Source organism: Tetrao urogallus, assembly GCF_951394365.1.
Source record: "Tetrao urogallus genome assembly, chromosome: 6".
NCBI classification, from domain to species: domain Eukaryota; kingdom Metazoa; phylum Chordata; class Aves; order Galliformes; family Phasianidae; genus Tetrao; species Tetrao urogallus.
The window spans coordinates 12,544,014-12,559,668 of record NC_136819.1 but is presented as its reverse complement, the minus strand read 5'-3'; the positions used below and the strand labels follow the sequence as shown (position 1 = coordinate 12,559,668).

The window sequence follows — 15,655 nt, the reverse complement described above, 5'->3', positions numbered from 1 at the left end:
TGTACAGGAATCATATGAAAAACAGTGTGGATGACAGAAATGGAGCTCTTCATCGCCCATTTGATTCTCAACTGCCTCTGCATACCTCTCGTCTTGCTAAGGCTCAATCTGTATCCCTGCCATCCCTCCAGTAGCCTTGTTGAATGCTTTTGCAGGCTTGTGTCCAGCTTAGCTCTCAAAGATTGAAACGTGACTAGGTCTTGAAAATAAAGTCTTTTTACCAAAAAAAAACAAGCATGCTGCCTGTCCCTGCGCCCCCAAGTGGGATATATAATGAAATTTCCTTTAAAACTGAACCATTTCAACCTTGATTTTACATCCTACAAACAGTAGTTGTTTGTTTCAGGTTAATTTTTAATTTCCTGTCATAATTGTGGTTGTCTTCATACTGATAAGGAGAATCTCTTTCATTCATTCGTACTTCTTTTTCAGATCGCATGTGGCTCCGAGCATAATCTGGCAGTAGTTGGTAAGTAGCTTGATTTTATATCAATTCTGTCACCTTTTTTTCATTTATAAGTAGCACAAGATGCAAGAAGAATGTGCACATCAAACATATCGAGTGAGTAAGGGCGTTGTGCAAACCAGCTGGGAGAAGGAAAGCAGTGTATAGGTGGGGAGAAAAGAGGAGGAGAAATCTGTAGCCTGACTGGTGCTGATGAAAATAATGCCCTTGTTGACCAGCCACTGTAATGAGAGAGAAAAAGAGAGAGGGGGAAGGGGGGTGGGGAAGAGTGAGAGAGGAGGATTGGTGGATGTAACAGCAAAATACATCCTCAGTTTGCTGTTCGAATGGAGCCATTGTAACAATTCAAACCACAGATTTGGGGTGGCATCTAAGCTTGAAGCTTGTCAAAAGTATCTTTGTTTAACAGGGAAATTTTCAGTGAAAAAAATCCTGAGTCTTTTGTTCTTTTAAGCTTGGAAAGTCTTTGGTGTTTTGATCAATGCTTGGTAGGTTCTTTAGTGGACCGTATTATAATGCTGCTGTAGTGACAATGGTAAAACTATTAGGAAGCTAATGTGACTGAAAGAACTGAATTTTGTATACTGATTCCAATAACAGATTCTTGCTTTCATGTGAGGAGTTGATAACTGAAGCTTGGTACGTGATTGCTATTGTTTATATTTACATGTTAAAAAAAAAAAAAGCTCTTAACTGTGGATTTTCAGATATGTAATAAAGGTCAGCATAACCATCCTGGTTAACAGGGTGAGAGAGACAGAGGAATGCTGTGCTAATCAGAGCTGATAATGAAACCAGCATTAACCATCAATTTCAGTCAGCATCCATGTAGGCATTGCTGATTGCCATCACTGATGTATTAAGGTGTTCAAGGAAGAATATCCTTTATTTTCCTGAGTGTAATATGACAGGTCTGCAAAAACTGGCTATTTGGTAGGAGACCTGCATTTCATATCCTGATTTGTTTTGGTTTGGTTATTGTCAGCTTCATTAAGTGGACACTGAAGGGTTTTCCTGTATACATAATACGTAATTTTCTAATAATGACTCTAAAATTCAACCCTACATCAAACTTCTTAAAGTTCTACTTAATTTATACAACAGGCTTAAAGAAAAGTTTTTTCCTTTGTCTCCCCACTGGTTCAGTGTCACTTGCATCTCTTAATTTTCAAGTTGGTGCTTCTGAATGTCAAATGAAGAGCAATCTGAAGAATTGCATTGTGTTTCTTGCTGAACTGATGAAGTGAAGTGTACTGCTTGCAGATTCCTCCAGTGTGTGAAAGCTAAGCTCTGAGTTTGGACAACCTTCTCTCTCCTTGTGTTCTTTTAAGCTTCCTACCTTTTAGTCTAAAATCTCTGGGAACAAATGGATAGAGGAGAGAAATTGTAGAAGTAAGGTATGTTAAAGTAGGATTTCCAAACACACAATCATATCATATACCTTTTAAAGCTTTGCCCTACCTCCATAGAATTCAGTGGGAAAATTATCAGTCCTAGAAGCCGGTCATTTTTATTCTAAGAACAATGGAAATACATTACTTTTTTGAACTAAAGTACTATTATACATTTTATTTTTGAATTGATCTTTTGTACAGGCTTTTAAAAGCTTGACTTCTTAGAACATTTTATGGTAGGATTTCTCCATTGCGTGTCACTCTTCATTAAAAGCAGTTAGCTGTTTTACACACAGCTGTCATTAAGTACTTCTATTTTATTGTACTGTTTCATAGTAACTTATCATTCAAGCAGCGTTTATTTACAACAACTGTATAATAAGTTTCTCTTTTAATTGGTAATGCTTGAGTGATAGACTTTTAGACTGAAATAGCTTTCAGATTCAATATGAAAGGCAAACCAAAATGCACACCTTTAATATTAGAATATTCAAGCTGAGATTTCTGGTTGCATATACAGATGTTTGTACCTACTTTGTGGTCTTGTCTTTTAATCAGAAGCACTTTAAAGATGGAGCAGCTAGATTTGTCATTCATTTCACGAATACTGAATCTGTGCTCCAGTCATCTTGCTGGAGACATGAACAGATTCATAGGGCTTAGCTAGCAGGTGATTTTTCTCGTGTTACCTTATATAGTTTATATCCAGTTTGTTCAGTTATTTAATTTTCTTTTCTTGCTTCCTCTTACTGAAAGAGCAAAATTTGGTTGTTGTCTTCATTGTAATGGCACCAAGTCCTTTCTCATGGGTAAATGGAAAGAAATTTGGTTTTCATTTGATCACAAGGTTAATGTTGTAGAAGGGGTGAGGTATGGTGTCTATTATTTATAAATGTATTGAATAGATTGATCTGGATAACTCCATGAATTATAGAATTAACAGAATTATAAGTAATGCTTACAACTGAAGAAATTCATACCTTTTCATGTGCTAACTTTAAATGACAGCACTTGTTTGGAGTTGTCTTGGGATACTGATTTGAGTATCTGAAAGTATTGTGACTTTTTACATGAAAAGGAAAATCCCTACTTAATATGACAGAATCTTGCACTTCTCATTTCAGTCAAGGATTAATCATCGTAGGATCCAGCCTATTTTTGGTAGAGAATATATCTATTTAACAAATTTTGGGCAACATCTCACATCTCACAGAAAAACATCTGATGCTGAGAACTGCCCAGGTACTCGGGATGAGAAAAGCTGGCTGTTCAGCCTGAGTTTCATAGCTGCACTCTGCAGCACTGAATGTCATGATATTAAGACAGTGATTGAAACGTGGTGTGAAACCAAATCACAGTGACAAAGCTGAGTGCTTTCAGGTTTGAGAATCTATGGTGTTTTCAAGAATGGAAAAGTAGAAGAAAGAAATTTTGATTCTTATCCTGAAAAGCATGTGGTTAAAAATTCTATTTATGGGGAAGATTCTTACCAGGTTCCTCCTACTTGCCCCCACTATGAATAGATCTTCCTTTTCAAAACAAAAAACCAAGAAAAGATTTTTTAAAATTGATGAGAATAAAATATGCTTTAAGAGAACACTTAACGTGCCACATATGGCTCATCCCTTGCTGCTACTTAAATAATAAAGCCATACAAATAGCCATACGAATGTACAGCTGCTATAAAAATAGGCATGTATTGACTATAACCACAGGGCACAGGACAGGATTCCTCCATGAAACCCCCCAGATGCAGATGTGCTATTTTAATAAAAATTAAACGCATAAATTTTATTTAGTCTTCCTTGAAGTAATTACAAGAACGGTGCTTCTCTATCTGGCTTCCAAAAATCTGCTGGAATATAATGTATCCATTTTTGGTCATCTTTTCAATCATTTTCTCACCTTTATAACATATTAAGAGTCTTTTAAAAGAAAACTGCTGGAGGATGTGTGGGGAGAACTTCTTGTTTTAAAAACAGAAAACACAACTTTAAAAGCTTACTAGCTGGTTTGTGCATGATTTCAGTAATGCAGTTCCTGGTACCACGTCTGCTCGGTGATTTTTCTGCTAACATAATGGGTGACTTGGGGATTTAAAGTGTTTTTCTGTGAAACTGACATGAATTCTTCAGGTAAGTTTTTTCTAGTAAGGCATCTTGAAAAGTGTTGGGAATCGTGGCTGCCTGAAATGGCTAGCATGACTTTTCCTGGCATTTTCGCACTCAGCGTGGTGAACTCTGTTTTTCTCTGGGGGTTATATTGTTTTCTTTCTTGGAGACTTCAAAACACTTTTAAAACTACTTCTCAACTTTCTTGTAAATAAGAGCCCCTTTCAGAAAAGGTTCAGATTTTTCTACTGTAGCCATGCTTGCTGTATTTCAGAGCATGTGTTCTATTTCAGAATTGTCTCATCTGTGACTCACATGCAAACACTGCTGTAGATACCCTGACACAGGTGCTCACGTTCCTCTGAAGCTGCAAGATGTCATTTTGGAGTGCACAGCAATGCTAAGTTTTTATAGACTAACACTCTTCATCAAGGAAACTTGAGGAAAAAAATATATCTCCTCTCAAGTGGCAGGTAGTGCTTCAAATCCCCTGGAGTAAAGTGTGTAGTATCTTTAGAGAGACTAAAAGCAGTTACTGCATCAGCTGTTAATGTTTGCTTCTTATGTCGTTACGCTGGAAGAACATAACAGTTATGGACTGGAAAACAGATGTGATCAAAATGACAAACTCAAACTGGTTGGGAACTGGTGATAAGCATCCTGAAGTGGTCACGGAAGTGGTGGCATCCTGCATGCTTTGCTCACATTCTTTGGAATGAGAAAGCTGAAGGGTTCTTTTGTTGGAGCCCCTGCCTCGTTATTAACAAGGTCAATAACAAAAACAATAATTAACATTGTTTAGTTAAGTTCTGTGAGTCCAACTAAATTATTGTAAAGAGAATCAGTGGAGGAAGCACTGTAACAGATTGTGAAAGGCGTGCTTCTATGACAGAGCGAGAACCAATTGGGAGAGGCTGCTGGGCAGATCTTTGCTGTGGTGGCAGCATTATTTAGATGTTCACAGCAGCCCTCTGAAGCAGCAGATGTAGTCATTCGGTCCCAGGGGTGCTCAGCATGCTGTCACAAAGAGAAAATCATAAATTCTCTCTTTTCATATTGGCATAGCGTTCGGAGGAAACTGCAGCATACACAGCGGAGGGCACTGGTGTTCAGCAAGGAGCCTCAGTCTGATCCTCTATTGCTTTATTTATTATGCATGAAAAATCCCAGTGCAGCCAGGGTCTCTATTGTAAGGATTCCTGGCAGAGCAGCATGGAATCATGTTGCAGCATGCTGTCTCTGCACTGCTGCACTAATCTCATTCTCTGCTTATTAAAGGGCACCTGGCAGGACTTTGAGTAACCATCGCTGTTGTCGTTTTCATGGGGGTTATATGTCAGCCTTCTAAATTTGCTCCCTGGCAGAGAGAATGAATTTTGCGTGTCACTTGTCTGTTAATGTGACTTTAACTGTTAAAATAGCTCCTTGAGATACAGACTGCCTTGGTACCATTTGTTGTCAAAAGCTGCCATGCTTCTGTAATTACCTGCCTATGTGCAGGTGCTTTCTGCCTACTTAAGCATAGGTCTGACACCGCAGTTCTGCTGTTGCATTTAGATTCTGTGAGCCTAAAGAGAGCTGTTCAAATATCTTTTACTTGATGATACTTTTTCACAGCGTATTTCATAATCCAGGTCAATGAATTGTTTTCTGGTAGGAAAGAAGCTCAAAAGTAATTTGAAATGTTTGATTTCTTGTTACTTTTAGCAAGTTACACTCATGAGTCTGATTCCCTAATCTCCTGGAGCTTCTTTTCCAAGGTTAATGGTAAACCAAGCTGCCAGCTATTTCATAAATTTGTGGGCATAGGTGATGAGGAGAGAAGTGTGGAGATTTACTGACTTGAGCATCTGGAAAAACACTTGGACGAGACTAAAGAAAGTTTTGTATCTACTAAATTGTCTGAAGTCAGTGGACACAGCCACTGACCATAGGCAAGGGAGGATGCTTTGCTGCAAAAACTAACTAGATGCACCAGATAAAATGGACTCAGACTGCAAGAACATTCTAGAGCTTAAAACAAGACCTGCCTGCACTGCATCTTCAGTTGTCTGAATTAAAGCCTGTGTTTGAGAGCTGCCACCTGCTTCAGGCTTTGTCATTCCAGTGCTCCATGATTTGGGGCAGTCTGACTCAGCAAGAAGCTTTGTTCACCTTCCTCTCTTCTCTGTGTGTCTTGTCAATTTCAGTTGTGAAATCTTAAGAAGAAAAGCTGCCTCTGATTGTATTTTAGTATTACCTACCATAACAGGATCTGATTTTTTTTCTTTTTTTTTTAATACTGCAGTATAACTAATAATACTTGGAATCAATTTCCCTCAGAGAGACAGTTTTAAAATATGATTAATCTCTGTTTGTATGTTTCTATCTTAATTTATATCAGTTGGCATATAAACAGGTAATAATGCAGTGCTTGTCACATTGTTTACAGAATGATTTCCTGTGGTTACCAGGTACAGGTTCAGAAAAGAAAAAGCCATTATATTTTTCTGTGTACAAAGCTCCCAGTTGTACAAGGCCTTCACTGAACCTCACGTATGATCCTGGTTCTAGCTCACAGTTTGTGTAGAGTTAAGTTCTTGTGCAGTGGCTGTCATTACGCTTCTTGCAGGACACTGTGCCACATCCATGGGGATAACTGTGCTTCATCAAGAACCCCGTAAGAGGTAAGCATGCAATGTTAACCTCTAGTGACAGCTAAAATCAGCCAGCTGGAACTATGAGTAGCAGTTAGACAAGGTAATTATCGTGAGAAGCTTGGAAACAACCAGCAAATGTTAGGCAAGAATTTCATTGAAGCAGGATGAGGGAAGCCCTTTCTTATAGGTATTGGTGAACAGGAATGGTTGTTCCTCCTGATTTTTGAAAATGATGGAGAATCAGAAGAGAAGGAGCCACAGTACAGATACATGCAATCCTTCCTCAGTCAGAGGGTTCGGAGGATTGATATAAGTATTTAGAAAGCAAATTAGATTTCATTATATTTGTTCACTCAGAGGCTTTTAAGTGCAGCAATTACTTTAAAATAGAATAAAAATATATCCAGCATATCCAAGGCATATTTATCTTAATTTTTAAGGAAGCAAATGGGAGTAACAAAAAGTCACCCTTCTCACTGAAGAAAGATTTAAGAGTTTGTTATTTATAAAATGGAATGAGGGAAAGAATTGATGTCTAGCTTCAGGGAGTTCTCTAGAGCATGCAGGGGGAATGCTCACTGAGCATTGAAGTAAAAGCATGAGGCCAGCAGAACGGTTGAAGGCTTCAGAACTGAGTGACACACAAGTGAGCTGTACTGATAGTTCCAGGCTGTGTGTGCAGCAACCTTAGTGATTAGGCTGCTGCCTGCATGTTTACATGTACTCACTAGCCAGATCCTTTATGGAGCACTATGAGTATTTTCTGTCAATGCACCCACCAATGTATGTGACCTAGGTCTGAGAGATGTTGCTGTATGAATACATAGCAAGACTGGTGATGAACAGAGCTGCTCCTGGGATAGGACACATGTCCCTGACACAGCTTACAAAGCTGGCTGTAATTGCACAGGATTAAATCCATGTCTCAAAGCATGGTCTTGTATAGCAAGGTGGACAGGGAATTGTTTCTCCAGCTTTCCACAAGGGTAGATTCGGTAGATTCCACAAGGGTAGGTTCCACAAGGGTAGTCTTTTCCTGCTTTGGGAGATAGGACTTTGAACTTAAAGGTACTGGAAATTGTAGCAGAGAAAATCCAGAAGTACTAGTTGGCAAACATGATTGTTTTATTAACAATGCAGCTCTTCTACAAAAAAAAAAAACAAAAAAAAAAAACAAAAAAAAAAAACAAAAAAAAAAAAAACAAAAAAAAACACCATTCAAGTCTGCAAGCCTGGAGCAAACTTTCAGGGTAAAAATACAGCATTTTGATTAAATCTGATTGGCTCTAGTGAGGTATCTCCTAAATGATTAGGACAGAAAAGTCAAATCAGTGCTGAAAAGTAAAGGGTAACTTTTACAATTAGGCCAACTTGACTTTTTTTTTAAACTTGTTTCATTCAAATGCTTCTTTATCTAGGAGAGTTAACAAAGTAATTGAAATTCAAAATGCTTTTGAGACTCTTTTCTCTGTTGTCCTTTTTCCTCTCCTTTTTGCAGAGTCTCTCAGGAGCACCCAGGCTAAACCATGACTTATTTTTGAAAAATATTTTTGGGCTGTTGGATTTATTTAAACAGTGAGAAGGTGAGGACAGACAGCTACAATCAATGGGACATTAAGAGACATTTAGCACAACACATGTAACATTTTTTGTGGAACTCTCAAGTGGAACCATGAGAAAGATTGATATGTTTATGTGAATCAAGCAAATTAAAAGGGAATCAGGTCAAGTGCGCTAGTTGTTTATGGCACAGCTCAAACATAAGTGTAGCAAGCAAGAAGCTGAATGAAGTGAGAGACTGCTGCTACTTCAGAAGTTCTTGGTGCCTATCAATCATTGAGGAGCAACTGTATTGTATATAACATTTATGTGATACATCTATCCTTGCTGAAGATGGTAGCTGTCAGTGTTCTTAAAAAACAAAAACAACAGAAAAAACCATCCTCAAACCCTACTGATTTTTAAAGTAGTATGACAAGTCCTCTTCTATAGATTCCCAGTACAGATAGTGACATTTTCCACAGCGTAGTAAGTGTTCTGGCCTAAGTCTCCTTTCCTCTACAAATCTCATGGATTAATTACCTTGAGAAGATGATACGTGATGTATTGATTTTTGGCTTGAACATAACTTACATATATTACAGCACTTATTTGCTAAATGGAATGTTTTCTAGGAAGGCATTCACATGATGCCAAGAGTTCATGTTTCAGCTTTGCTTGCTTGTCCTTCCTCTTAGTGCAGATTTAGCATCTTACTATATCCCTACTGTGTAGCCTTGTGTTGCAAAAAATTCCTAGATTGCTATAAGATTATTATGATGGGAAACACTAGCCTAAGGCAGTAGGTGAAAGAGATGAAACTCCCGCATCAAGTGATACAGAGACACAAAATTGCGCTTACAACTCTGCTCCTACAGATTGCTAATACTCACTTGCTCTGAGTGTGAGGGAGCCTAGCAGATATAATTGCTATTTCTAAACGTTTTTTGGTTTTTTTTTTTTTTCTAAAATATCTTCAGCTGGCTCACACAATGATCTGCCATAGTGAAATTTCTAATCCTTCTACCAGCCACAAGAGTGACATCCGATGTTCTTTATGACCTTTCCTTTGGGCTTTTCAGACCCAGGCTCTGCTGAGGAACTTTGCAAAATACAGCAGATTCTCCTTTTTGGTATTATATGACCTCTGGTACTAGTGACTTAAAAATCCATGAGCTATTCTCAAATCTCCTCTTACCTTATATAAGTGAATTAGGCTGTTCTCTATTCCCCAGTGTACTGCTACCAGTGAGACTTTCTGTAATGCAAGACAATCTTTTTCTGATGAGTGAAGGACATGCATGGCTAGAAGACTTTAGTTTCTATTTTCTCAGTGAGGAAGAACTTCTGTCACTCAAATTTTGAACCTGATGAGCTTGTTCTTTTTACCACGTGAATCATATTCTGAACACCTGCTTACTAGAACTTGACTTTTTTTTTCTGTTAAGGTACAGCATTAATTGCCTTTCCTTCTCCTTTAGGTGTTTTGTTAATGGTGTTCAAAATGTTTAGACTGTCATGATCTTAGTGGCAAATCTGAGTTACCAAGGGACAGAACAAGGAAGTAGATACTTTACTATAGACGTAGAAGATATTCTTTTAGAGGTTGCCTTCTCTGTGCTTTTGATTTTCAGTGACACCAGCTGCTGTCTTGCTGAGTTGAGACATCTCAGAAAATGGGCAGGATGACAAGCAACACAAATCCATATAATATTTCAGTTCTGTGTAAGGAGCTCACTTGGTTTGAAAGGTACATTTGCTTTGGCTTACAACTTCCTTTATGTCTTTTTCCTTAAGCTGTTTCTCTTGTACTGTTTTTTCAGTTCTGAACATTTCAAGGTTGTCTTTTTAAATCGAGTGAGATGAAAGGCGCATCTCTTAAGGCTTTCCAACCCATTGTAGTTCTAAATGAACACATGGGAAAATCACTGTGAGATGTGCTGATGGTAAAAGACATACATATGCGCAAGGGGGCAAGGACAGTTTTGTAATGTAGCTGCTGAATTTGGTTGTATTAACCAGGAAGTTGGTAGCTGTTGCTTTTGCCAACGTGTGTATTTTTGGGTGATACTGATGTAATAGGTGCTTACTTGAACCCTCAAAATTGTTCCCTAGATTTGATAAGACTAATTCGTAGTTTGGTACTGTTCCTGCTGATGAAATACAGTAGATCAAAGCTGTGACCTTGAACTTTGAGGAGAGTTGTGTAACTGAGCCCCCCAGATGGGATTATTTTAGAAATCAGTTGCATATGAATTCCTATGTTTCTGTTCTATGTTGAACAGGCACAGCAAATTTAGAGCACTCAGTGAGGCAGGGCTCACTGCAGGGGTAATTTTGGCTTTTTCCTAGAAGTAAAAGTTTGTATTTGGGGAAGAAAATGAGCAGTTTTATTCCTCTCTTTTGTAGAGAGGAGGAGAAAAGTCTCACTAGTCACTGTGTCCTTCCATGAGTTGCTGGACAGCTCTGTCACGGTCTCATTTGTGATCACTGAATGTGACTTCAGCCTCCTCTGTTACAGGATATTTTGGTTGGTAGTGAAAGGATTTGTACTTGATGCAGCCCTTAGGCATGCTCACTTAACCTGGAGCTTTCCTTCAGTCCCAGCAGTACAGTTGTACAAAAAAGCAGCAGGCAGGAAGAAGGCAGTTGCAGGTGTCCCTAAAGATAAAAGCATAGTTCTCAATTTACAGTATTTTTTGGGGGTTCATCTTACCAGTTGTAATCTTAAAGTTCGCATGAAACTTTTCTATTGACCTGAAAGAGGAAAAAAAATTAAATCAGAGTTTGATGCCCTTTCTATTCTACCATTCACCTTATTTTAAGCTTTTTTTGGCTCTAATACTCATTTCACCACCTACTGATTAAAGGAGGCACGAATCCAAATTTGTTCTGCTTATATCCAAGTCTTGTGGCATCTGCAATTTGTAACAGGAGTGGTAGGATGGTTTGCTGTCTCCGTGATGACACTGAGTCTTCCTCAGTCTCCCCAAGACACTGCTGGTCAAACTGACTGCCATGCAAGATTCTTCATAACTAAATTCTGGATACCCTAAAACAAGAAAGGTGAAATACTACCATATATCCCGTGTAGGTTTGCTTTGCTGAGTAAAGTGGCAGCCAGTTTTTTTTTTCTTTTTAAAGCACTGTAGTAAAGTAACCTTGTTCTGTTGACAAGTTCAGCATGAGTCTTGTGTAATATTTCTCTGTCTGCTTTGGGTCCTCCTCCTTCTCCCATCTGCCACCTTCTCCCTCTAAAGAAAGGAAACTCCATTCTGTCAAAGCAAAGTGCCAGTGAAAAATGAGAAAGGGCTTTTAAGAGCACGTTTTGGATGAGGCCATTCACTGAAATCAAAACAAATTTGTGTAGTCACAGCTCGCTATAGCTGTGCTCTGAATACCAAGCAAAAGGTTAAGGCTAACGTGGTAAGATGCGGTCTCTCCAGTGAGAGATATTGAATTGAAAAAAGGAAGCAGGCAGGCAGAATTGTTCACTGAGGTCCCAGTGGCCTTTGGTTCCCTTGGCTGGTGCTCAAGCTAGCATGTTCCCTGTAAGGAAAGCAGCATACATGCCAGATAAGTAGAGATTTACCAGCAAGCAAATTAAAGGACAGAAAACAAACGAGCTCTTTTTTCTCTGACTAACAAGGGTAACTAGCTGAAGTATTATAATTAAAATGGATGCTCCATTTTGGAGTATATGTTGTACCTCATGTTGAAGTATCCTGCTTCAGAGGCTGCCTATTTCCATACATTGTGAACTTGTTCTTTGTGAAGCTGTCACTTTCTAACTTTTAGAATTGTTTCCCTTTGCAAGATATCTTCTGCTTCTGCCTTGATGCTGGCTTGCAAATTCAGTGTGAGCAATTAAAGCCTAAGAACAAAAAAGCTGTAATTATTACAGAAACTTTGTGCATTCATTCGCGTCTCCAGGGCTGGAGCTGAAACCTGACAATTGTGTTGAGTGGCAGTGAATATGCTGAGTTTCATCCTAATCCCTTAGAAACATATGTCCACAATTGATGATCTTCTCATATGCTTCTCATTGGAGAATTTTAGGACTGTTTTTAGATCTGTAGCTAAGTAAAAGACTTTAGACTCTGGCATGTGCAAATTGTCCATCCTCGTCAGTGAACCTGTTAGTTCAGGACAGCTGCACCAGAGGAGAAGGGAGATATCTAAGATACAAGTGACACAAACTGGACCAGAATGCTTATACCTTAGGGGACTTCTCAACTTAAGTCAAAATTTCTGTTCTATTTTGAATACACAGCAGGTAGATCTCAGTGAGTGATCCTGCTTATTTCTGAGACCTGTTTTAGATATGCTTCTACTACTCAAAATACGATATTTAAATGTAGTGAGGAAACAGAAAAGATAAAATCTATTATATTGGTCAGGATGTCCTCTCAAAAGTGGCAAGTTTTCAGCAGTCTGTGCTATGTTGTGGTCCAAATGTCAAAGAGCATGCAGGTCCGTGTAATCCCAGCTATGAGCTGTGTTTATGTTAATATAATTTCATGCTTACAGCTTGTATTTGTGGTTTCGGCTTGGGCTGAGCAGCCCTTGCACTGGGTTAGCTCAGCACAGCACTGGGGCTGTTACTGCAGGCTGCAGAGCAGCAGGGAGCTTCCACTTCACTGTCCTAGCTGCCCTGGTAGGGGTCCAGTGATGATGGGGCACCTTGTATCCGTGGCCACTCCTCAGCCATGTAAGAACTGTTCCAGCCTTTTTCTCAAATGTAATCTCAGAATCACAGAATTGTAGGGGTTGGAAGGGACCTCCAGAGATCGTGTCCAACCCCCCTGCCAAAGCAGGTTCCCTACAGCAGGTCACACAGGTAGGCATCCAGGCAGGTCTTGAACATCTCCAGAGAAGGAGACTCCACAACCTTCCTGGGCAGCCTGTTCCAGTGCTCCGTCACCTCACTGTAAAGAAGTTCTTGCGCATATTTGTAATGACTTGTAAGGACAGTTAAATGTACCTGTGAGTGTGTAGGTGTACTTTAACTGATGCTGTTCTGCTGGTTTAGCAGCGTTTAATTCTGTATCTTTTGGGAATATGTTGATGCAAAGGCTTCCAGAGTTACCTTTCATAATCTGATGGAGAAGGTTGGCTATTTTCCTGTCTCTGGATGTCAGGTAGCCTTTCAGGTGAACCTGACTCTTCCTGAGGTATCTGTGTTCCCTTTTGTACAGTGATGGAAAGCAGTAGTAGCTCAGAAATGGTTTGGAAATTTCAATCTTTCTACTGTGCCAAGGATATATGAGACCTGGCTTTCTCCAGGAGGCAGATGCGACCTTGGGTTAACCAAGGTCTGACTACATGGCTAAATAGTAATAGAGAAAATCTGACAGATGAGTCTAACGCATCTAATCAGTGTGTTAGAAACTTCCCAAGTTTCTCCTTGGGAAATAGTTCCCTTGAAACATGTAGCTAAATAGCTACTACTGGTGTTCTACGAATGAAGCAGGTGGATTCCAGAGCGGCCTTTATACACATCTTCTATGTCTGGTTCACAAAATAAGAATGATATAGGTGATGTAACAGGATAAACATACATGAAATGTAGATAATTCAGCTTTCAGATAAAACACAATTTCTCATTCTTGTAGAAGGCTTCTTTTCTCTGAACTGAAAGTATCTTGTGTAAACATTGGGGTTTGCCAGGCTTTTAGCAAAAGCAGAATAGAAAATTCTGCAATAATACTATTTTATATTAAATGTATCTTTCTGAAGTCATGAGGAATCAAGGATGACGTATAGTTTTGATACCTGACAAAATAGTAACATTTGTTTAGGGTGAGAAGCAATGTTGAAGAGTTGACAGTGCTACTTTAAATGATGGCTCTGCTAGTAGTTAACAATTCATCCCAGAGAGCCATATAAGCTTATTTTGTCATGACTAGTCAGATTTGCTGTGTAAAAGTAATTTTCATGTTCCTATTTTAGAACGTTCCTTATTCTGCCTTTATAATTTTGTCCATTTCCTCATTAGTGTTCCTTTCAGAGCCCAAACATGCCAGCAGTGACACCATTATCAGCCCCAAATAAGTGAACCAACATTCTCGTTTTCAGTGATGTTTTGCTTATGACAGCTGTTCTTAATTTTGCAGCTGCTGAAGACTACGGAAATATGTACAGGCTGATGAGGTGGTTTTGCAGCTGATGATTTGGCATCTCTATCACGCAGCTACTTCGCAAGTATTTTTTTAGGTGTTAGGAAATGTGGGGTTTCCAAAGGGTCTCTTCACTGCAGTGATGCTTCCTGGGGACAGGGTGAGCAAGTGTGAGGCAAAGCAGTAATATCGGATAGAGGCATTCTGCTGGTTTAGTATTTGCATGCAGGCGTTCAAAAGGGAGTATGAGATGGTAACTAATTACTTTATCACCAAGACCAAGTGTGATGGTGAACTGCCTGCCTCCTGCACTTTCTGTATATTCTGAGCAGTGCTAGTTCCAGAGGCTCATCTAGCTGGAGGATATTTCTTTCCTTGAAAAAGTAGCATGGCTTCTTGGCCACGAGGAGCATCTCCATGTTCAGCTCAACCCCAACTGATTTTTTTTAGAGCTGACTTCCCAGCTCAAAATGAAAGATCAGTGCAGAACCCTGTAGTGATGCAGTGACCTGTGCTTGGTTTTACGTGGGCTTTGGAACTGGTGAGCTTAGGAGTCTACCACTTGCAAAAGTGACCAAGGATGGAAGGCACAATGAGATGCAGGTGTTAAAATACTCACATGTTGCTTCACTTACCTTGAATGCTTGTTCAGGTTCCAAGAATTTTTTTTTTTTTTGTCTTTGTGCCAGTATTTCTCTAATTTATAATTCACTGTGATAAAAGTTAAGATTTGGCAGTTAATTTAATTAGTACCTCTGAGTGGTGTGGGCTTAACAGATGGTTGGTAACAGTCCTACATTTTCTTGGATGCTGAAACACAAAAGACTTGATTTTGGAACTCCCCGCAGTCAGAAGAGAGTGACATGCAGAACCCAACCTGAATGATGAGCTGGTTGAAGTTTTTAAATATTAAACTGCAGAGTTTTGGACTGAATTAGACTTTGAAAAGTCTTAGTTTCATGTTGTTTTTGATCTTTAGCACAAATACATGTTTCCTATTCTTCCCCCACAAAACTTTGTAAAATTGATGGGTATGTGCTTCCATAGCACTATTAAATATGTTTTAATATATTCAGGTACTTGGAAAGCTGAACGGATTTCGTTTTAATAATCCAAGTACAGGTAGGTCTTGGAAGACCTTTGAGCTTCATGACCTATATTTTGATGTGTTTTTTTTTTTCTTTTTGTAAGCAATGGGTTTGCAAATTTATATTCTGACTTGTGGAATATGACATTAACCATGATCAAGAAGGCTTGGATACTTCCAAGCTGCTGATCGTATGATTAATTAGGTAGTTAAATACTTAGGCAAATAGTCTCTTGGCTATGTACTGCCGTCGTGGAAAAACTGCAAATGGCTGATTTTCATCTGCACTGAGCATTGTTG

General features: G+C 39.0%; 1 protein-coding gene across 1 annotated transcript in view; it reads left to right on the top strand.

Annotated features, from left to right (window-relative positions):
- The window catches only part of SERGEF (secretion regulating guanine nucleotide exchange factor), a gene marked incomplete at both ends in the record, with an annotated part of 126,909 nt that overhangs the window by 73,052 nt on the left and 38,202 nt on the right, over positions 1-15,655 (top strand). Inside the window, one exon of the mRNA XM_079536889.1 lies at positions 433-469. Within this exon, the coding sequence (XP_079393015.1) occupies positions 433-469 (37 nt within the window). The remainder of the gene's footprint in view (positions 1-432; positions 470-15,655) is intronic.